Below are 24,620 nucleotides of genomic sequence, written 5' to 3'. Positions count from 1 at the left end.
CACTTGACTGTCTCTCCTAAGATGTCAGTGACTTAGAAGTCAGTCACTAGGAAGATAATGGCTCTTCCTAAGATGAGGCTGGTTTTGCAGCATCTTTCCGGCTTTAGCAGTGATTTGTGGTAAAGAAAATGGGAAATAAAAAGGTAGAAGGGAAAGGGGGGTGAATAAGAGAGAAGCAGAGAAACAGAAGGAAGGAAAAGCAGCAAAGGGAAAGTGAGTCTAAGACTTGGGTAGTGAAGGATGAAATGCTGTTAGAACACTTTATTTTGAAGGACCCAAATGTATATGCTCTTTTTAATATCCTAGAGCAAATATCTCATATTCCCTTTCCATGAAAAAACCTTGTAAGCACTTTCTAAGTCATTTACTGCCCTAAACATCTAATTCTATTTTGTTACTTGCTTAACTTTCTTTCATTCAATGTTTCGATAGTTCCAGCAGAGAGGATGGTATTTATTAGAGGCAAAATTTGGCAGTAAGGGGGACAATGCCATTGGAGGAAATACACACACACCAATAGACCACACACATCCTCATGTATTTGTCTCTTATAAAATTTATTTCAAGCATAAATTTAGGACTTTAGATCAACAACAGAAGTGGTGACATTCAGATCGCTCTTCTTGCTTGACTGTGACATATAAAGTGAATACTGTAGGTGTCAGACAATATTGAACAGAGCCATAGATATACTATAGAGTCAGTCAGGAATAGCCAAAGCAGGGATATTTGGACAGGATTTAACAACCACTCCTTTGCCATCCAGAAAGCGTTGATTTTCCCAACTTTTACAAATTTCCACGTAAAATTACATTTGAAGAAATGGCCCTATCATATCAAGAATAGTAGCCGTGGTTACCGAAAGGAAACAAAGGAAGAACCTTTGAAGTTCACTGACCTTATAGATTAGTAAGTCACATGTCATGGATACAATGAGGACTTAAACTGAGGTTTAAAAAAATCTCTCTTTTCCCAAAGCAGGTCCACAAGTTGTGGAGAAGGAGAGGGTGATATAAACACACAAACTGCTATATTGCATGGCTGGGTGAAGAATAAGATGTGGAGCCACCACGGGGCTACAGTGGATTGAAGTAAAGCTAGGAGCTATCTGAGTGTGTCATAGGAGAGACTCAAATGGGATGGCTTTATGATGGAGTTTTGAAAAGTTGATGGGATATTGATGTGCAAAAATAAGAAAACAGTATATCTATCAATTCATGTATGATCATCTTATGAAGTAAGGATCTCTGACATCCTAGATCAAGGCAACTGAGACATTAATACACATAGCATTATAAGGTATCAGTGAATAATCAAGTCTGACAAAAACACAAGAAATGTTCATTTTTTACCATTCATGTTGTATCTTTCATGGTTAAGCTCCCACGATATATTGCATATATTTTGTAGGGTTAGAATGGGGAAATACTTGTATGGATTTTTATGCATTTGGGAGAATCATATATTGCAAAATGGAGAGTTTGTTTTTATTCTACTATGCAACAGGAAACCAAGAACATTCAGTCCAAGAGAGCACTATGTCCAGAATTAGATAAGAGAAACTTTAATGTGGATTGAGGAGTGGTGGCTGTTGGGGCTGGTAGAGAAAAAGAAAAAGACCAGAAAGAGCTGGGAATATTATGACACTAAAAATCAAAGAGGGCTCTGCCAAGTAAAAAGTCACAAAGTATGTGAGAGATACAGGAAATGAAATAGACCTTGACCACATGCAAGGAATGAGGCAGACAGAAGAGCCAAAAAAGGCATCCAGCAACATGGGACTAGCTGAGTCAATAAATGACTGAAAAGTCAGAGAAAAGGGGGGAGATAAATTAAGGTTTTATCCAAAAGCACCTGAGCTCTATTTTCCTGTATTTCATCAACTTAGTACCAGAAATCACCAAAAAATGTTAAGGTTCTGCAGCAAATGATAGAAATAAGTACTCTAAGGTGCCTCTGCTAGACCCTATGGAATACCAGAACCAAAGCAGGACTACCCAGTGATAACAAGCAGTAAGTCACTAATCATGTTCAACACTTAAATAAGACATACATTGTAAAGCATAGAGGATGAATGGAAATCAAATGGAAACAACACATACCTTTACAGACCCAGCCTGCTGCTGCTCCTGCTAAGTCACTTCAGTCATGTCCGATTCTGTGTGACCCCATAGACGGAAGCCCACCAGGCTCCTCCATCCCTGGGATTCTCCAGGCAAGAACACTGGAGTGGGTTGCCATTTCCTTCTCCAATGCATGAAAGTAGAAGTGAAAGTGAAGTTGCTCAGTCGTGTCCGACTCTCAGCGACCCATGAATCGCAGCAAGCCAGGCCTCCCTATCCATCACCAACTCCTGGAGTTCACTCAGACTCACGTCCATCGAGTAAGTGATGCCATGCAGCCATCTCATCCTCTGGCGTCCCCTTCTCCTCTTGCCCCCAATCCCTCCCAGCATCAGAGTCTTTTCCAATGAGTCAACTCTTTGCATGAGGTGGCCAAAGTACTGGAGTTTCAGCTTTAGTATCATTCCTTCCAAAGAAATCCCAGGGCTGATCTCCTTCAGAATGGACTGGTTGGATCTGCTTGCAGTCCAAGGGACTCTCAAGAGTCTTCTCCAACACCACAGTTCAAAAGCATCAATTCTTCGGTGCTCTGCCTTCTTCACAGTCCAACTCTCACATCCATACATGACCACAAGAAAAACCACAGCCTTGACTAGACGAACCTTCGTTGGCAAAGTAATGTATCTGCTTTTGAAATGCCCAGTGGGCAGCAATTGCGAGTCTAGCTACTTGGACATCTTCTGCCATAATTATAACCTCTTTGGATAGTGAAGACAGGAGACAGATGAAGCACTGAAAGATATCGAGAAAGAAATGCATGGACAAGTGGAAAAGACACCATAAGCCTTAAACACTGATCTATGCCTGCACACCATACCATGTGTGATGGGAGCCAGGTGGGCCTAATCAGGGGTGGATTTTCCAAGAAAGCTCTATATGAGTTGGCACTGAGAAGTTTGATTCAACTCAACTCTTTCAACATGATTCTGTGATTCTAAGACTCAGCACCACTTGTCTCATTTAACTGCACTAAGTCAAAAAGGGTATATACTTATTGCCTATTTGAACACTGCCAAGATATCATAAAAGTTTTCATCACAAGGAGAAAATTGTAGCTATATGGTGATCATTTCACAATATATATCAAATTATTAGGTTGTATACCTGAAACCAAAATAACATTATATGTCAATATTATCTATGTATAATGATACCTGAAACTGAAATAGCATATTTGTCAATGTGACTTATGTAATGATTTCTATAATATAATAGTCATATAATCATTATAATATGGACAAAGCACATATCATACCTTCAATTTACTTCAGTCACTCAGTCATATCCAACTGTTTGAGACCCCACGGACTGTAGCACATCAGGCTTCCCTATCCTTCACCATCTCCTGGAGTTTGCTCAAACTCATGCCCATCGAGTCGGTGATGCCATCCAACCATCTCATCCTCTGCCATCACTTTCTCTTTCTGCCATCAATCTTTCCCAGTACAGGGTCTTTCCCAATGAGCCAATTCTTTGCATCAAGTGGCCAAAGTATTGGAGCTTCAGCTTCAGTATCAGTCCTTTCAATGAATATTCAAGGCTGATTTCCTTTAGTATGGACCGGTTTGATCTCCCTGTAGTCCTAGGGACTCTCAAGAGTCTTCTCCAACACTGCAGTTCAAAAGCATCAATTCCTTGGTGTTCAGTTTCCTTATGGTCCAGCTCTCACATCCATACTGACTACTGGGAAAACCATAGCTTTGACTAGATGGAATTGTATTTATATATATAAACATATATGTACACACACCTATGTAAGGAAAAGGTTTTGAAAAGGAATATAATTATATTTTGGATAAAGAAAACAAATAAACTAGTCTAATTTTTTTTTTCAAATGTGCATTTTGGCTATCATGTTTGATTTAAAACCTTCTCTTTAAATGTAGTTTATGTTTATGCTGATAATAGATACAGAAACATGTCTTAACCTTGTAACATTAACTGTAGAACAGCTTATTTACAATAGCTAATTAAAGTCACAACATTTTGAAACCTATACGCCTGCCCAGTACTCTGCTATCGGTCATTTAACCAATTTATTATTGACTTAATTCCTCCTTGACTCAGAAACACTTATAGGTGCTTTGTTTACATCAATACACAAAGCAGGCAGACACTTATCCTCATGGAACTGATATTCTAGCTGGGGGAAGACAGATAATCTGCAATAAACATGAATCCAAGTACATTTTATGGTATGTTAACTGGTGATCTATACTATTGGAAAAGAACTAGTAAAGCAGAGGACGGGATTTAGGGAATAAAGGTGAAGAAAGGGAGGTGATTTAAAGAAAAACAACTTAGACCACACTGAGGGGAGCAAACATGCTCTCTTGCATTCAAGATTCAGGTTTTCCCCTGTCCAGTCAGGTCTCTTGGTCTTCCTCTGCTGCTGCTGCTGCTAAGTCACTTCAGTCATGTCTGGCTCTAGCGACCCAATAGATGGCAGCTCACCAGGCTCCCCCATCCCTGGGATTCTCCAGGCAAGAACACTGGAGTTGGTTTCCATTTCCTTCTCCAATGCTTGACAGTGAAGAGTGAAACTGAAGTCACTCAGTTGTGTCCTACTCTTAGCGACCCCATAGACTACCCAACTTCAAAACTGTTTCCGTCCTTGAGGCTTTATGCAAACTCATGCAAATATGCATGTTCTGAACATTCTGCCTCTCTTCAGTTGAACTGGTTTCATAAAAAATTGTTGGTAAACTCCCTAAAATTAAGTAACATTTTATGCAGCAAATTTTGATAATTTTCTGATTCCTGAAGAACTCATCTCCAAACTATTTCCATTTTTCAACACACTGTCTGTGATGTAATTATATTATGTAGAAGTATTTTATATGCATTGGTATTCTAATATATTATGACATTTAAAAAATATACACAAAATATAAACTAAATGACACTGAGATAAATAGAAATAAAAATAGAAATAGTAACATTTTCTTCCCCAGGGGATGAGGACACTCATTTTTATGGCCACTGGACTAATGGATATGAATGTACACACATAATTATACCAGTTATTTAACTATCATGATAAAGTAATTTCTTTTACATATAGTTTCAATCAAAGTTCTCAGAATACCACAAGGGGCCAGGAATACAATTGTATGTGAATAACTCTCTTCATATGCATATATAAAATTGTGTGAGCTCAATTAAGTAATCATCTTTAGTTCTTTTGTTATTCCATCAATTCATCTACTGGTAAATAATCCAAACTCTACAATAGATATCCTATTTTCAGGGTTTAAATCTCAAGTCATAATAAAAGCAGAACAATGGCCTCGAATGAATAAAATGTCTTATGGATATCATCATATATATGCATTTGTAAAGACAATTAATGAAAAAATACAGACTCACAGTTTGCTGAAACAGAAAGTGTACTCACTCAGAGATGAATATACATATCACCTAGAAAAAATACTTTCTCAGCTTTGATGACTTCTAAAGAAAGGGACCCCATGACTTTCATCTCCAGCCTACTGTGGACTCCCTTCCATTTTCCTCCTCCACTTCCCTCCATGAAATCTCTTCCCTAGGTAATAAAACACACCTTGGGCTTCTGGTTCAGACAAGATGACATTGATCCCTTTGTGCCCACATCTCTGTCAGTTCTGGAAAAAGAGACCACCAAAGGAGACCTTGTATATTTGGCAAGAAGACGGTGAACTAGATTAGGGCCTGAAGAATGGAAGAGCAACACAGCAGCACCTAAGAGAGGACAAGCCAGGCCCAGCATTCCTGACCTCCAGCCTAGCCTCAGAAGGCAGCCTGAGTAGGGCTGTTCCTCCCAAGGAATAAATGTGAGGGAACACCAGGTGGTGGTTTAATTGCTAAGCTGTGCCTGACTCTGTGTGACCCCATGGACAGTAGCCCATCAGGTTGGACTGTCCACTGAATTCTCCAGGCAAGAATACAGATTCGCATGTCCTCCTCCAGGGAATCTTCCCAACCCAGTGATTGAATCCAGGTCTTCACAAGGCAAGTGGATTCCTTACTGTCTGAGCCACCAGGAAAGCCCAAGAAACTCAATAATGGCATGGATATTTGGAAAATAAAAGGATAAAAGCATATGTAAATATTAGATAAAGTAGAGTTGAGAGCAAAGAAAATTTCCAAAGACAAAGGAATATAAGGACATTACATAAAGAATACAGAGTTGAACCCCTGGGTCAGGAAGATCTCCTGGAGGAGGGCATGGCAACCCACCTTAACATTCTTCCCTGGAGAATCCCCATGGACAGAGGAGCCTGGCAGGCTATATAGTCCATGGGGTCACAAAGAGTTGGACATGACTGAAGTCACTTAGCACACATGTAAGAGAGTAAAACTTAAAAGTCCTCACCAAAAAGATCTTGAAAGGTAAATATATTAGGTGATATTAATAATTAAATGTTAATTAAATCAATGAGGGAATCCAGTAATAATGTATACCTATTTTAATTGTCATGTATTCTTTAAATACTTGCCATTTTATCTGGAAAATATATTTTTAAAGTAATTAGCCTCCAATTAAATAAATTTAAATTTAATAAGCAAAAAAACAATAAAAAAATTGAAAAAACAAAAATAGCAAGAATTTCAATGCTTTTTATATAATTTATTTCAAATATTACACTTGGCAGAAAAAGAGTTGTTTTTTTTTTTTTTTTCCCAGATAATAATCAGTGGGATTCACTGGATATTCAGAAAATTAAGAAACCTTGGAAATTATCTTGGCAATCCTCCCATATTAAGAATATGTAAGTAAATCCATGAATGATTATGTCACTTATCTAAACTTATAAAACTCGATGCAAAAGTAGCAATAGAAACCAGATTTCCTAGGTTTAAGTGAATCTCTACGGAATTACCCCGCATGGAAATGTCTCCTATGCTCTGCAAAACTTGATTCTTATCTCGTTCAAAGAACTGATCATATTCCACCTTGTATTCATTGTCCAGTTAACATAAGTTTTACCAAGCAAATTAAATTCCTTGAAGGGTCAATCCTGGCATGTCTGTTCTTCTCACTCTATATTCTCACATATGGCTAAAGCTCTTTATAAATGCCTTCTTCTCCCTGGAACACACTCTCTCTTTTACATGATTACCTCCTCGACATCTTTCAGATCTCAGTAAAAACCAGTTCCTCCAAACAGCGTTTCCTGACTCTGACACAGCTCAGGTCTCCTTGTTATGTGGACATAGGGCATTCTGTGCTTTTCCCTCTGGACACGTGTCCCAGTTGTGGTGCAACATTTAACTTTGAAATTCACCTCATTTCTGTTTTTCTGTTAAAATTTAAATCCCAATTCATAAAGTCCACATGTGTGCTCTTCATTGCTGTCCATTCTTTGGATCCATCAGGCCTTTGTTATGTGTTTGCTCAATGAAACACTTTTATTCGTGCATAATAAAATTTCAATGAATTTCTGATGCTGCTCTCACAGCATACAGTGAACTAGTGCTTTCACAAGAGCCCTAATCCCATTCATGTGGGCTCTGCCTTCATGTGGGTTCTGAACTCATGACCTAATTATTTTCAAATGGTCCCACCATCTAAAGTCATCACTTTGGGGATTAGGTTTTCAACATAGGAATTTTGGGAAAAAACAAGAATTAGACCATGGCACCCAACCAGGAGACTGAGTTGTCTAAGGTAACCCAAAGCCTCATCCATACTGAATGCTCTGTGGTGCTGATATGAAGCCAAGGACTAAGGAATTACAGATTTCTCCCGGTATATACCCAGGGGATTACAGAGTTTTGAAAGATACACACAAAACCTGCCCAGATAAAAAATTGTTATATTTAGGGGAAAAATTGTCTAATCTGTAAAAAATAGCATGCATTTTGTATACTATATTTGAATATATAAAACTCAGTTATCTATCCATACATCAAACACATTACAGAAATACAAAAAATCACATTTACAATTGCATCAAAAAATAAAATACTTAAATAAATTAAAGCAAGGTGTTGAAAGATCTATGGATGAAACATTCAAGACACTCATGAAGGAAATGTTTAAAACAGACAAAAGGATCATATTTCATATTTATTGACTGGAAGAATTAATATTGTTAATACATCCATTCTACCCACAGCTATCTACATTTTCACTGCAGTCTCTTTCAAAATGTCAAATTTTTTCACAAAACAAACAAAAAAATTCTACAACTTGTGTAAAACTGTTGTTGTTGTTCGGTTTGCCAGGTCATGTCTGACTCTTAGTGACGCCCTAGACTGCAGTGTGCCAGACTTCCCTGTCCCTTACCGTCTCCTAGAATTTGCCCAAGTCCATGCCCATTGAATTGGTGATGCCATTCAACCAATTCTCATCCACTGTCAGCCTCTTTTTCTTCTGCCTTCAATCTTTCCCAGCATCAGGGTCTTTTCCAATAAGTCAGCTATTCACATTAGGTGGCCAATGTATTGGAGCTTCAGCATCAGTCCTTCCAAAGAGTATATGGGGTTGATTTCCTTAAGCTTGACTGGTTTTGAACTCCTTCATGACCAAGGGACTCTCAAGTGTCTTCTACAGCACCATAGTTCAAAAACATCAGTTCATCAGCACTCTGCCTTCTTTATCGTCTGTCCAGCTCTTACATGTGTACATGACTAATGGAAAGAGCATAGCCTTGACTATACAGACCTCTGTCAGCAACGTGATGTCTTTGCTTTTAACACACTGTCTAGGTTTGTCAGAGCTTTCCTGCCAAGAAGCAATCTTCTTCTAAATTTGTGGCTGCAATCACCATCCACAGTGACTTTAGATCCCAGGAGGACGAAATCTGTCACTGTTTCCAACTTTTCCCCTTCTACTTGCATGTAAGTGATGGGACCAGATGCCATGATCTTAGCTTTTTTGATATTGAGTTTTCAGCCAGCTTTTTCACTCTCCTCTTTCACCCTCATTGGAGGCTCTTTGGTTCCTCTTCGCTTTCTGCCATTAACATGGTATCATTCACATATCTGAGGTTGTTGATATTTCTCCCAGCAATCTCGATTCCAGCCTTTAGGACTCATCCAGTCCAACATTTTGCATGACATGCTCTGCATATAAGTTAAATCAGCAGGGTGACAATATTCAGCCTTGACGGACTCCTTCACAAATTTTGAACCAGTTTATTTTTCCTTGTCTGCTTCTAACTGTTGCTTTTTGAACTGCATACAAGTTTCTCAGAAGACAGTAAAGGTTCATCTGGTATTCCCATCTCATTAAGAATTTTCCACTGTGTTGTGATCCACACAATTTGGTGAGATCAATGAAGCAGACGATTTTCTGGAATTCCCTTGCTTTCTCTATGTTCCAGCAAATGTTGCCAATTTGATCTCTGGTTCGTCTCCCTTTTCTACACCCAGCTTGAACATCTGGAAGTTCTAGGTTCACATAATGCTGAAGCCTAGCCTGGAAGATTTTGATCATAACCTTACCAGCCCCGGAGATGAGTGCATCTGTTCAGTGGCTTGAACATTCTTTAACAATGTCCTTCTTGGGAACTGGGATGAGGATTGACCTTTTCCAGTCCTCTGATCACTGCTGGATCTTCCAAGTTTCCTGACATATTAAGTGGACCACTTTAATAGCACCATCTTTCAGGATTTTAAATAGCTTTGCTGGAATTCTATCACCTCCACTAGCTTTGTTGGCAGCAGTGCTTTTTAAGACCCACTGGAGTTCACATTCCAGAATTTCTGGCTCTGAGTGAGAAACTACATCATTGTGATTATCTGGGTCATTAAGATATGTTTTTGTATAGTTCTTCTGTGTACTTTTTCCATCTCTTCTTGGTCTATTCTGCTGTATTAAATCACAAAGCACCAAAGATAAAAGTGATCTAGAGAAAGAAGAAAAAGTTCGAGACTAAGGTTGCTGATATCAAATTGTATTAGAAAGCTATAGAAATCAAAACAGAATGCTTTGCTTCTGGCATGAAAATAGACACACAGATCACCAGAGCAGAATAGCGAAGCTGGAAAGAAACACACACATATATTGTTGGTTAGCTTATGAAAAAGGAGCTAAGACTATCCAGTGGGGAAAGTACAAGCTTGTCAAAAATGGCGCTGGGGAAACTGGATAGTCCTATGAAAAAATGGAACTGTACCCCTGTCGTTTACCATGCATAAAAATGGATTAAAAATTAGAACATAAGACTTTAAGCAATTAAACTCTTAGAAGAAGACACTGAGGTAATCTTCTTGCCATCGGTGTTTACAACGAGGTTTTGGGTTTCACACCAAAAGCAAAGGCAACAACTGCCAAAACAAGTGGAACCACATCAGACTCCAAAGAAAGGAACATCAACAAAATCAAATGGCAATTTACAGATTGACAGAAGATATTCCAAATCATATATTTGATAAGGGCTTAATATCCAAAAATACATGAGACATACAACTCAAGGACAAAAACCCCCAAATAATCCAAATATTTAGTGGAGGATAAGAATAGTAAGACTTTCAATAAATCTGAAGATTAGACTATAGATGAGAGACACAGCAAGGTTTTCGTTCTAGAACAATAAAAGCCTGTGCCTTCCTGCATTACTTTCTTCATCTCCACTCACTTATTTGACAATTATACTTCAATGTGTACATTCTTCAGTCAATAGCAATCACCCCACAGTGAGCTATAATATGTACTAAGAACAGCCCCACCAGGGGAAAAAAAAAAATCCTAATGTTTGCATCCTTACTAATGAGGCATATCCAAAGGAAGGTAATTTCCAGAGTTTACCACTACATTGTTTTCTAAATTTCATTTCAAAATTGAGCTACCTAGTAAGGAAAATGAGTTAAGAGACCTCAATAATATATAGATAGAAAATCAGTTTTAAATGGGAGCATTAATGGATTATAATTTGGGGGTATTTATTACTACTGTTGTAACTGTCGTCCTTTTGGATCTCTACTGCATCCATTAATAATTGATTATAAATATTAATACCAACACAGGGGTACATACTACTAAAGTTATAGCGAATAGAGAAAGACATAGAACATATTAGGCAAGAAGTGAAAGTATGGGAAGTCAGCAATGGTAGTAAAGGGCAGTTTTACCTTGAGAGGAACGAAGGTTCTCAAAGTTTCTTGAAACATCAAGATCGTGCCAGCTGTCAGGAATTAGCTTAATTTGTAAACCAGAAACTCTACCAGAAGAAATTTAAGTTCATAAAAACATTATGATGCTAAAACCCAAAATTTAGACAGAGAATAGTGTAGGGTCGGGTTTAGAGACATTCCAAGTTCTCCATTGATTAGTGCATCAAGGATCACCCTCACTGAAGTCTTTATTGCTCAACCTACAGGTACCAGCATGGAGTAAGAGATAGCTCTACTCCACAGGCAGTTGAACCCTACTTTTATGGCCTCATGGCTTTCCTTAAGAAGCATTCCATGCAGCACATTTCCTCCACCCCATCCCATCAGGCTGACTCCCCACAGTCAACAGGAGTCCTCACCCTGGGATCATTCTGCAATCCCCATGGCTCCAGCTCCCAGCTTCCGTGGACACCAGTGGACTTATAACCCTGTCCGAGGTATGAGAGGCTGCAGCATGGCTTGTCTATGTGGTTCTCACTCCGTTCAGACTGTCACAGATTAGTGAGTTCACTCCCCAACAGCTTCAAATGCCTCCCCCGTCCCAGTGGACGGCCATGGACACGGGGATCTATCCCCTGTGCTTCAGCTCCCTCTCCCCCAGGTTCAGGCTGGTCCCACTTGCTCTCCTCCTCCTTTCCCCTTCCTCCTTGTCCCTTCTTTCCTTTGTCCTACCAAGTTCTGTATGGATCCGGATGTTCCTTTTCAGTAGTCAGGGAGTCCTGCCAGGATTCACCTGGTCTTCTGTGAGAACTGCTGCGTCTTTAGACGTTCTTGATGCATCAGTGGAGAGAGGTGTACCCCACTTCCACCTACCCTCCGTCATCTTGTCCACCCCATTTGTGCATGGATTAGAAACGAGTTTCCCTTCTATTAAGTAACATTGTCATCACCACACACATTTAACTTTTGCTTTTTGAGGAGAACACAGGTAAGTCCCACTCTCTTCAGTTCAGTCAGTCATTCAGTAGTGTCCCACTCTGTGTGACCGCAGGGGCTGTAGCACGCCAGGCTTCCCTGTACATTCCGACTCCCAGAGCTTGTTCAATATCATGATTAGATCATGAAGCTCAAACTTAGATCCTCACCTTATTAATTTTTTATACATGAAAATATGTAACCTTTAAAAATCTCTCCCTATTTGTCCTACCCTTCAGTCTTTGGCAGTCATTTTTCTACTCTGAGTCCCCCCCCCCCTTTTTTTTTTTGAAAGTCCTTATAGTTGAGATCCTGTGGTATTTGTCTTTCTCTGACTTAGTTTACTTAGTGTAATGCCCTCCAGTTCCATCCATGTTGCCACAAATGGAAGGATTTCTTTCTAATTCTAATGGCTATATAGTATTTACCTATATAGGTCACAGGGAGAAGGCAATGGCACCCTACTCCAGTACTCTTGCCTGGAAAATCCCATGGATGGAGGAGCCTGGTAGGCTGCAGTCCATGCGGTTGCTAAGAGTCAGACAGGACTCAGCGACTTCAGTTTCACTTTTCACTTTCATGCATTGGAGAAGGCAATGGCAACCCACTCCAGTGTTCTTGCCTGGAGGATACCAGGGACGGGGGAGCCTAGTGGGCTGCTGTCTATGGGTCGCACAGGGTCGGACAGGACTGAAGTGACTTAGTAGTAGTAGTATATATGTCACATCAGATAGTTTTAATCCATCCACCTGTTGAAAGACTGTTGTTTCTATATCAAGGCTATTGTGAATAATGCTGCAATGAACATGGGAATACAGATCTCTCTTTGAGACAATGATTTCATTTGCTTTGACTATATATCCAGAAGTGGGATAATGGATCACAGAAATGTTCTCTTTTAAATTTCTTGAATAACCTCCACAGTATGTGTTCATGGGAGTTGCACCAGTATACATCCCTACCAACAGTGCATAAACACTCCTTTTTCTCCTCAGCCTCAATAACATTTGTCATTTCTTACATTTTTGGTACTAACCTTTCAAACAGGTATGCGGATATATCCCTTGTGCTTTTGATCTGCATTTCTTTTGATTACTAGTGATACTGAGCATCTTGTCATATACCTCTTGGTCATCTATATGTCTTATATGTGGGAAAATGTCTATTCTTAAAAGATGGAGCATACATTATGTTTACTATATTCCAATATATGAAACTCAGTTGCCTACCTATATATCAACAACAAACTATCAGAAAGTGGAATAAAGAAAACAATCCCATTTGCTATTGCATCAAATAAAGATAAAACACTTAGAAATAAACAAGCAAGGTGCTGAAAGATGTTATGCAAAACCTTTAAGACATTGATAAGAGAAATTTAAAAAGAGTTACAGATACGTAAAGTTAGGTTGTCTATAGAATGTGTTTCTTGAGGTAGGATTTGTATTACTATAAACTTCCCTCTTAGAACTGCTTTTGTTGCATTCTCTAGGTTTTTCATCATCATGTTTTCATTGTTCTTTGTTTCTAGGAATGTGTTGATTTCCCTTATGTCTTCAGTAAACTGAAGAAACTCATTAATAGAAATGTGTTGTTTAATCACCATGTGGTTGTGTTCTTTAAAGTTTTTTTCCCCCTATAATTGATATCTCATATCATAGTGCTCTTGCCTTGAAAATCCCATGGATGTAGGACCTCCTGGGCTACAGTCCATGGGGTTGCTAAGAGTCGGACAGGACTGAGTGACTTCACTTTCACTTTTCACTTTCATGCACTGGAGAAGGAAATGGCAACCCACTCCAGTGTTCTTGCCTGGAGAATCCCAGGGACGGGGGAGCCTGGTGGGCTTCTGCCTACGGGCTCGCACAGACTCAGACAGGACTGAAGTGACTTAGCAGCAGTAGCAATAGCAGTATCATAGTGTTTTGGTCAGAGAAAATTCTTGATATAATTTCAATTTCCTTAAATTTATTGAGGTTTGATTTGGGACCCAAGATGAGGAGAATGTTCCATTCCCACTTGAGAAGAAAGTGTATTCTTCTGCGTTTGGATGGAGTGTGTTGAAGATATCAGTTAGTTCTGTTTGCTCTAATATTTCCTTCTAGGTTTATGTTTCCTTATATTTTCTGTTCTGATGATCTGTCCACTGGTATAGGTGTGGGGTTAACATGCCTACTATTATTGTGTTATGCTCAATTTCCCCTTTTGTGTCAGTTAGTGTTTATCTTATGTATTGAGGTGCTCTTATGTAGGGTACATAAATAGTTAAAATTGTTATGTCTTTTCTTGGACTGATTCCTTGATCATTTGGTAGTGCCCTTCTTAATCTCTTATAATAGTTTTGATTTTAAGGTTTGTTTTTTCTGATACGAGAATTGCCAATCTGGCTTTCTTTTGATTTCCATTTGCATGGAATATCTTTTTCCATCCACTCACTTTCAGTCTGTATGTGTCTCTAGGACTGAAGAGGGTCTCTTGTAGACAGCATATATATGGGTCTTGTTTTTGTATCCATTCAGCCAGTCTGTGCATTTGGTAAGAATGGAAGAAGATAATAGCAAATAAAACAACCGATACAGGATTGCTTTCCAAAATACAAGCAGCTCAAACAACTCAGTCATCAAAAGCAAAGGCAAGAACTGCAAAAATAAACCAGTGAGACCACATCAAACTCAAAACCTTCTGCATAGTAAAAGAAGCCATCAGTAAAATGAAATGACAACCTATGCAATGAAAAAAAAAATTTGCAAATCACATATTTGCTAAGGACTTTGTATCCAAGTATATATAAGAGACTTATGCAACTCAGTATGAAAAGAAATCAAACAACCCAAATTATTAAAGGAGCAAAGGAAGAGTAAGTGTTTTGAAAAATCTGAAGAGTAGACTGCACATGATAGACCCTATACATTTTTCCTTCCAGAACAAAAGCCTGTGTCTTCCTGGCATTGCTTTCTTTATCTCCAGTCATCTGTTTGGTGATGCAGTTCACAGTATACATCCTTTATCCAATAGCAATCACCCGACACTGAGCTATATGTGCTCAGAATAGCCTTATTAACTATAACAAACTAATAATTACATACTTAATGTTGAGGCATTTAAAATCTAAGGTGATTGTCAGAATTTTCCACTCCAATGTTTTCTACATTCTTTTTCAAAATTGAAACACCTACTATGGAAAAATGAGTAGGGGACCTCAGTAATACATGCATAGAAAGTTATTTAAAACTGGGAGCATTACTGGATTACATTTTTGGGGAATGTATTATTACTAATACTATTGCAATTTTATTGCCTTTAATTCTCTGCTATACTAGTGGATATTGATTTAAAATAGTAATAACAACATACAGCACATAGTACTCAGGGTACAGTATATTGAGAAAGACAAAGCTTATGAGGCAGGAAGGGAAATCACAGAAAATTATCAACAGTATCAAAACGAAGTGCAGTATTGCCTAGAAAGAAAGCAGAGTTCTCTAATTGTTTGGAGACAACACGAACAAGCAAGATGTGAGCCAACCAGCTTAAACTGTGTACCAGAAACTGCACCAGAAGGAAAATGAAGTTCATAAAAATATGCTGATGTTAAATGCCAAAATCCAGACAGAAAGAGTATAGGGTAGGGTTTATGTGATGCTGAAAACTAGTCAGAAAGGTAGACATGGAAGCAAATACACTAATGAGCATCAGAAAGATCAAAGCACAAAAGGTCTGAAAAATAAATCATAAAGTGAATTGGTAGTATAATCAAAAGAATAAGAGAATCAAATTAGAAAACCAAAATATAAAGACTTGTGCACGTGATAGACCCAGAGAATTCTCAGCAGAGAAAATTTCGGCCTTAGTGACCAGTGAACAGAAGCCTCCAGCATCAGGAACAAAAACCCTGGGCAGGACTCATGACTGTGCGCTTCTGGAAACAGCCTCAGTTTCAAAGTTTGGGCACCGTACCACCGAAAAGTGAATGCAGACAAGGATTATAGCCTGCTATGACACTGAATCAAGACAATAGTGTTTGTGAGTTTACTTTTCTCATTCAACTATAAAGTTAATGAATCATTAACCAATGATAATTGACATCATCAGTTTCCAGTCAGATCCTCTTTAATCATACAGTGGATATCTGAACCTGTTATATGATCCCCAATAACAGTTTTTATAATTGAATTTCTTGATGTTTAATTGAAGGGGACTTGCTTTACAATACTGTACTGGTTTTGGCCAAACCTCAGCATGAATCAGCCACAGGGATACCTATGTCCCCATGCTCTAGAACCTCCTTGCCACCACCCCTTGAAGCTGTTACAGAAAAATATGAAAAGCTTAACAAATTTGTGTGTCATCCTTGGGCAGGGGTCATGCTAATCTTCTCAGTGTTATTCCAAATTTTTAATATATGTGCTGTGAAAGCAAACACACGTATAACAATTGTGGGAATGTCATGGAAACATGTAGAATATCATATAGGAAACGAATCGCCAGTCCAGGTTCGATACAGGATCCTTGGGGCTGGTGCACTGGGATGACCCGGAGGGATGGTACAGGGAGGGAGGTGGGAGAGGGGTTAGGGATGGGGAACACATGTACGCCCATGGCAGATTCATGTTGATGTGTGGCAGAACCAATAGAATATTGTAAAGTAATTAGCCTCCAATTAAAATCAATAAATTTAAATTAAAAAAATAAAAAATAAGTATTTGAAATAAAATATTAAAAAAAACAATTTAACAGAAAAAAATCATATAGTCATCTACCAATAGATGATCAATTACATTAGGAATTAGGGTATTCGTCTATATTTACCGCCTCTTATAAAATTGAATTTTATAAGGTCCAAAGTTTCATGAAGGAATTAAGCATATATTTATGCATAGCACATGTATACATGCACAGAAATATATGCACACAAATACATTTCTGTTATATAAGCTATTATCCTCCTGGCCTGTCACAATAAGCTCTTTACTTGATGAGAGAGATAGTCCCAAATTTCTCCAACTTATATGTCTTGTTTTTGAGGACCACTTCTTTTATTTTCCAAAGAAGGCAATGGCACCCCACTCCAGTACTCTTGCTTGGAAAATCCCATGGACAGAGGGCCTGGTGGGCTGTAGTCCATGGGGTCAGTAAGAGTCGGACACAACTGAGTGACTTTACTTTCACTTTCTTTTATTTTCATCACCTAATTTTAAATATTCATTTTATTCTTAGATACCATGCCAATTTAAACTAACTACAAAAATAAAAATAAAAAAATAACAAAAAATAAACTAACTAAGAGCAGAGAAAACCTACTAAATGCTGATATCTTATCCTTAATTAAATTCTCACTCTTCTGGTACATTGGAAAAAGAATCATGTTCAGATCTCATTCAGGAGGATAAAATCTCTATTTTTTCAGTTCTCTTGTCCAAACTCAATTCTTGCTCACTTTAGTCTTAAATTCTGCTTACTTACAAAGGTCAGACAGGAAAAGTAATATTAAAATCACACTTGCAAGAGTCTATGATTTATGCTTCTGTTGGCCAAAGGTAGGGCCAGGAATAATTTCTGAAATATTACAATACATCATGGAAGCATGAAGGTCTAGTTCTACTGTCAAAGAGGAGATGTTTGGAGATGGTTAAAAACTAAGCCCCATGGGTTGTCAGGATGTATTCCCGACCAAATAGGTAAATTTTGTCCTTAAAAAGTCAAAGTCAGGAAAGGGCAGGCCTTGTTTGCAGAGCCGATGACGCTGTCTTGGGTGCTGACCAGGTAATATTCTTGTGTTATCATTTGGAGATTTATTTGGTATTTTCTCCAAGAAACAAACGTAATGAGAAGAATAAAGATGGATAAGAGTAGAAGAGCTGCCAAGGTGCCAAGAAGAAAGGCTAGCCAGGAGAACCAGGCCCCCACACGGATAATTGTCAAAGACTGTAACAGTGAGTGTTTTATAGACAGAGCAGAACAAATGGATAAAACCAATGTTCTAGGGTCACTGCTGTTTTGCAGGCAAAGACAAAATATTTTTCTTCTTAAGCAGAGTCATCACAGCTCCTGATGTGGTCCTGGTTACACACATGCAGACCGAGGGCCACAGGCATGTGTGATGTGACATCAGGAAGTGAATAGATGTACTGGTGCCCAGTCATCTGCATCTGCTAATAATGGGACCTGGGGAAAATTACTTGCCCTCTCCAAGTCATCACATCTTCATTAACATAACTTGATGATCATAGTGAAGATTAAGGCTATCTCACAGGGTTCCTGTGGAACACAGATTTTGAGATGTTTCAAAGCTTTTTTGAAAGTATCAGAGACATGCATGGGGTTACTAAGGTGAGTGAGCAGATCCAAGGTACAGTATCTTTTTCTCTCATTATTCTCTCTGTACTCAATAGTGGTGATCAGTCAGTCACGGGTTTACTCTTACCCCAGTGTGATGGTAAACCACACAGATTAACTGGACTTTTCTTGTCATTTCAGTGTCTAAAATTCAAGCATTAGTCAATGTAGAGTAAAAAAATTGCAAACTCCTAGAAGGCCTCGCTGCACAGAGTCTGCAGAGTCCCAAGATTAAACTGTTTTTAAAAAATGGCCTAAACCCTCTGGCTCAGAATTAAGTTCCAAATGTTTGCGGAGCACAGAAGTACTTCTGGGAGCAATTCAAAAATACATGGAATAACCTACTTCTCCAACTCTCTATCTATGCAAATATCATCAACCATCTAAACTTACACTGAAGGCACTTCTTCTTCCCCACCCCAGCTTCTACAGCAAGAACTCCTGATCAGAGCAACAGGGAAAGAAAAGGCTTCCCTCCACAGGATGGATTTGATGACCTCAGGTGACTAGATCATCTCAGAATGGCTCATGTTTTTATTTAAACAGGGTCCTGCCTGCTGCTGCTGCTGGTCGTGTCTAATCTGCTCCTGTGCCAAGGCATCTCCTGCCCGTCCTGCGGTCCTGACATGTTTGTCTCCTTACAGAAATCCCTTATTGACGTGTTTATCAATGCCGCCAGCCTCTCCCACGACTTCCATAACCTTTCCACAATAATGTTCAATGAGTTTGTAAGTACTCTGGTGTGGTGGTTTAGTTGCTAAATCGTGTCCGACTCTTGCGACCCCATGGACTGTAGACCACCAGGCTCCCAGAAGGAAACTTCCCCTAAGTGACGGGGCTATAGTATCCTTCAAACAAGAACGCTGCAATAACACCGTCTCTAGGTCAAAGAAGCCGTCAGTTCATAAGAAGTTGAAATCGAAGAAAGGATCAGTTTTGTGGAATCTCAAAGATTCCTAAGAAGTGCAATACTTTTTTCAATTTCCTTTCATTCATTTTCTTTTTTAAATTTCCAAAATAAATGATTTGGTATTTATCAGCTAGGAATGCCATAAAATAATACAATAGACTCAGTGGAATAAACGACAGAAATTTCTTTCCTCACAGTTCTGGGGGATAGAAGTCCCAGATCAGGGTGCCAGCAAGGTGAGGTTCTGGTAAGAACTCTTTTTTCCCAGGTTGGCTTCTCTGTAACTCCTCCCAAAGCGTGGGGGGTGGGGAAGAGAGATAGAGGAAAAGACACAGAGACACAAAGACACAGAGAGAATTCTCTGCTGTTTCGCTTCATGAAGACGCTAAACCTATTGGATCAGTGTTCCACCTTAAGAGCTCATTTGACCTTAATGGGCTTCGCTGGTGGCTCAGATGGTAAAGAATCTGTCTGCAGTGTGAGAGACTTGGGTTCTATCCCTGGGTCTGGAAGATTCCCGGGAGACTGGAACGGCAAGCACTCCAGTATTCTTGCCTGAGAAATCCCATGGACAGAGGAATCTGGTGGGCTATAGACCATGGGATCCCCAAAAGTCAGAACCCTTTTCAAAACACAGGACTTTGGCAGTTAGGGCTCTAACACATGAATTTGAAGAACACAGATTCAGCCCACAATACTACCTGACACAAAGCACTTTCAGGTGGGACTGGGGAAAAGGAAGCCTGTTGATTTTCAGGTCCTTTCTCTCTGAGCTTTCTTCTCCAGGCTCAGAGTAAATAGCCAATAAATAAGAACTGCTCTGCAGTGAACTGGGTGGATGGAACATGTTAAACAAAGCTGAATCCCGGTCACAGAAATGAATACTTTGTAGTTTTTTTAAAGGTACAAATTATTGTTTTAAGATTTGCAGTGACTAGGTTTCGAGCTGCAGTAGAAGGGATGTTTACAATTGGAAACAATTATTCTCTTTCTGAGCAAGGTATTTGAAAGTTGTATGTTAATTCTTTTAGGTCAATCAAGGAGCACACAGTAGAGCAGACAGGTAATAAAAGGCGGAGCTAAAGTTTTCTATTAAATTCACGTAGTTCTTTTTACTCATTAGATTTTCTTTTATCCTCCATTTTGACTGTCTATTTTTTTTCCAACTCTTACAAGTAAACAAAAGATTAAATGATTAAATGAGGTGCATGCATGCATTCTAAGTCACTTCAGTTGTGTCCAATTTTTGACAACCCTTCTGACTGTAGCCCAACAGGCTCCTCTGTCCATAGGATTGGCCAGGCAAGAATACTGGAGTAGGCTGCTGTCCCCTCTTGCAAGGGATGCTCCTCACCTAGGATTCAAACCTCAGTCTTGTTATATCTCCTGCATTGGCAGGAATATTCTTTACCACTACCGTGCCCTGGGAAGCACCAAATATTGGTACATATGTGCTATATTTGGTTCAAATAGTAAAAAAAAAAAAAAAAAAAGATAATAATAAAACGAGAAGGGAAAAGGTTAAATTTAGAAAAGTTATATGTAAAATCATTTTTATAGAGACAATATATAGAAAAGTAGGAAAAGATTGACTTTCAAATTTTGTGACCCCCCCCCATTAAAAAAAATACACGTCTATCAAACATGTTAGTGTTCTGGTAATGGGTTCATCTACTGAATGTCCAACAACCCTAACCAATTGCCTGATTACTTTCAGGATGAAAAATATGCCCAGGGCAAACTGTACTATATCAATGCCACCAAGAGCTGCCACACCAATTCCTTCCATACTCCCGAAGAAAGAGATAAAGCCCAGCAGATGAACGTGAGTCTTTCACCTGGGTTTTTCACCGAATCAAATGAGACAGTATGTAGGTTACCAGACTTCAGATTATTAGAGGTTATGTGAACTGTATATGCAGAAAAAGTGGGAGGAACTGTAAGCAATAGAAGAGAAACTATATTATGCAGCTGATGAAGCATGAGCGAAATCAAGGGATGACTAAAGATCTGTAGTAGCAAGATAAATAACAGATCCATAAATTGTCCATGCAGACAACTTTAGTTCAACCCATGCATTAGACACAGGATTGCAGCTATTATTCTGTATGAAAACAGGAAACGAATGGGTACTTCCATGTGTAAAATATAAGATTGCAAAATTCATGAATATGTAAGAAACACACCCCAGATTTGAGTACACCCTGTTAGTAGTGACTCCTACTTGGGAATCCTATACTGCATCACCCAAGCCCTCGCATCTGCCTTTCAAAGCTCTCCTGATTCTGCTTTTATTTCTCTGACACCTCCTTCATTCGTCATTCTCAACGACTCCTCTGTCACCTTATATTCTTAATATGTAAGTCTCCCCCACAATGGCCTATAAGACATTGCTTTCCTTCTCATGGTGGCAACAATTGCCTCTGTTCTGAGGACAACACAGTTTACATACAAGCCTCAATCATTTATGGCAGCTACAAGTTTTCACTGTTATAATCTCTTCTTTCTGATTTCCTGCATTATCCTTCCTCCTAACCTTATTTAAAATATTTTCACATGTATCCCCCCTTAAAATTCTATCTTCTCTCTCTACAACCTTCTTAATGATACTAGCATTCTATTCTCCTGTTAAGCTCATTAATAATGAGGGTGAACAAGTAAAGGAAAAAGGACAAAGAGGAAGAAGAGGAGGGATTTTCAATAAGCTTAAATTTAAAGCTTATTTAGAGTTACTACATGGCCTTACATTTTACTTAGCACTTTATGTGACGAGACTTCCCTGGTGGCTCAGATGGTAAAGCATCTGTCTACAATGCGGGAGACCTGGGTTCCATCCCTGGATCGGGAAGACTTCCTGGAGAAGAAAATGGCAACCCTCTCCAGTACTCTTGCCTAAAAAATCCCATGGACAGAGGAGCTTGGTGCAGGCTACTGTCCATGGGGTTACAAAGAGTCGTGCACGACTGAACGACTTCACTTTCACTTTATGTGCATTACTATATTTAATCCTACTCAGTTCTCTGTTCTTTACCACTAAAACAGTTCATGGCTGTAAAGAAATCAAGCATATTAACTAGAGATTTTCAGCCCCCGGTATTTTCAGGCTCAATTCTGCTAGTAGTAGTGAACTAGGGGGGACCCTCCACTGTGAATCCCACTGATGCTGTTATTAAGACAACGCTGTGCCATTTTCTGCCCGGAGGCATGTCAACAAAACAACTGTTCTGATATCAGCAGGGGGCTGATGTGGGATCAGCTGAGGAGAGAAGCCTGTTTAGGAACGTCATGTCTTCTTCCTTGTCTCTTTGTTGTAATATCATAAAGCAATTACCGATCTACAATCAATAGGAAGGACTCATCGATTCATTAATACGAATGAATCACTGGGTGACAATGATGTGGGCACAGGTGGAATCCCTCTTTCCTGGGTCAGGCACTGCAGCACATGCTCACTTGCGTAAATACTTAGATTCTCTCCGGGAAATATACAAACACAAAAGAACTCACTGAGTGGTGGTAGAATTTCAGAAGTAAAAAGAAAATTCTTCATGTTATACATTAGAATGCATCAGAAGAATTAGTTCCTAAGATAACCTAGATGTTTAAAAATTCAGCAAAGTGTGAACTAATAGCTTGCATTTTATACTTTTGCAACTTTTACTACCTTCAAAAATCTCTGCATACACATAGGAATAACCAAGATTTTTAGGTCAGCTGCTCTGAGCAAAGACCACGTTACCAAAACCACTGAATTATGATTTTTTTAATGAGACCGTTTCTTCTGGTTGCTTAGAATGAAGACCTTAGTAAGTGGACACTTGTGTTACTGTACTCCTGGAATAATCCTCTGTATTATCTAGTCCTGGAGCTTCGGAATATGAAAAATCTGTCAGAGGCAGTCATATCAAGTGCCATGGAGATTGAGAACATGTCAGAGAAACTTCAAGCATTCATTGAGAGTCAATTCAGGAAGGTGAGCATCCTGCAGAGGGCTTTCTTGCTTTGTTCATGAATGAAAGAGGTGACCACTGTAATGCATAAGGAGTTTGGAAATATCTCATTTTGTAAGAAAAAGATTCATGACTTCTATATGCTAGACGGCTACTACATAAAGCAGGAGCCTAGACATTCATAGTGATAGATTCTACCGTAAAGGAATCAGAATTTCACTGCAATTTTTGACATGTGCAGCCTTCCCTGCATTGCACACAGTTCCACCAACAGCTTGCCTCTTCCTGGGCACTGGTGGTTGTAATGTTTTCAAGAGTAATAGTACTAGAGAACAGACTTTCCAAGATCAGCATTTTTCTAAAGTAACCCTGGACATCTGCTATTGAAGTTCCACTTGTCTTCTTTCTCTGTTCTCCTCAAATTAAAGGATGAGAGTGGGAACCCAGGAAGAAAAGAGAAAGTTAAAACTAAACTTGAGTTCCATATCTAGTTTTTAGATTTCTAGTAGTTTTCTCATAGGCTGGCTCCAAAATCCATGTCTAGAGAGTTTTATATTCATATGTCTTCCTCATATCTTTATTTGATAATTAGAAGAAAAAAAGATAAACAAATACTAAGAGAATGCATGAGAAGTCATTATCATTTGGGTATTCAGATTATTGTTCCAGTCTTGAAGATGATACACGAGGTTAGCAATACCTGGTCAAGATTCTCATCCATGACGTTCAGCGATGAAGATAGGAGTATTTCTGAATATTATAACCTGTTCTACTGCCTGCGCAGGGATTCACGTAAAGTTGACATGTACATCAAGATCCTGACGTGCCGAACCCGCAAAACATGCTAAGTCCACATCCATCCCATCCAGCTCTGAGATGGTCATAATCATCTATCCCATAGCGAGCTACTTGAAATTTAGAGCTTTTTAATGCATGCTCTGTAATGGGTCTCCTCTTAAAAAAATAAACACAGATGCTTTAGAGATGTCAAAATCTAAGAGGGCAATGTGTTAACATTTCTTATCTTCATTTAAGAGTAAATCAAAAGAAAATCCACCCCTACAATTGAGAGAATGAAGCTCCTATTAAAATTAGTCACAAATAGCAAAAGCTGGCATTAGAAAGAAGACCATTAAGAGATTCCATAAGAATCACAGCCAGTGATTCTGGGTCAAGTTATTAGAATCAAAGAATTAGAAAATTGTTCATGGTTCTGGTCATGCTACCAAGAAGGCTGAATTCTCAGGATTCTTTATGAAAGCCAGCCACGACTTTCAGCCAACT

At 39.0% G+C, this 24,620-nt stretch overlaps 1 protein-coding gene and 1 non-coding gene across 2 annotated transcripts; one reads left to right on the top strand and one right to left on the bottom strand.

Annotated features, from left to right (window-relative positions):
- Window positions 1-11,607: 11,607 nt before the first annotated feature.
- On the top strand, window positions 11,608-24,184 carry LOC147347630 (chorionic somatomammotropin hormone 2). The gene is made up of 5 exons (XM_086370802.1): window positions 11,608-11,662; window positions 19,023-19,204; window positions 21,104-21,211; window positions 23,180-23,359; window positions 23,993-24,184. Exons 1-5 carry the CDS (start codon window positions 11,608-11,610, stop codon window positions 24,182-24,184), a joined length of 717 nt encoding a protein of 238 aa, XP_086226928.1.
- Window positions 16,455-16,563, bottom strand: LOC147347631 (U6 spliceosomal RNA). Its single transcript, XR_015153315.1, has one exon. It is a non-coding gene; the product is annotated as a U6 spliceosomal RNA (small nuclear RNA).
- Window positions 24,185-24,620: the final 436 nt, after the last annotated feature.

The sequence above is a fragment of the Bos grunniens genome, chromosome 23 (assembly GCF_055505025.1).
Source record: "Bos grunniens cultivar Pamir isolate PY7600 chromosome 23, Bosgru_T2T1.0, whole genome shotgun sequence".
In the NCBI taxonomy this organism is placed as follows: Eukaryota; Metazoa; Chordata; class Mammalia; order Artiodactyla; family Bovidae; genus Bos; species Bos grunniens.
This window is presented reverse-complemented; position numbering and strand designations above follow the sequence as displayed.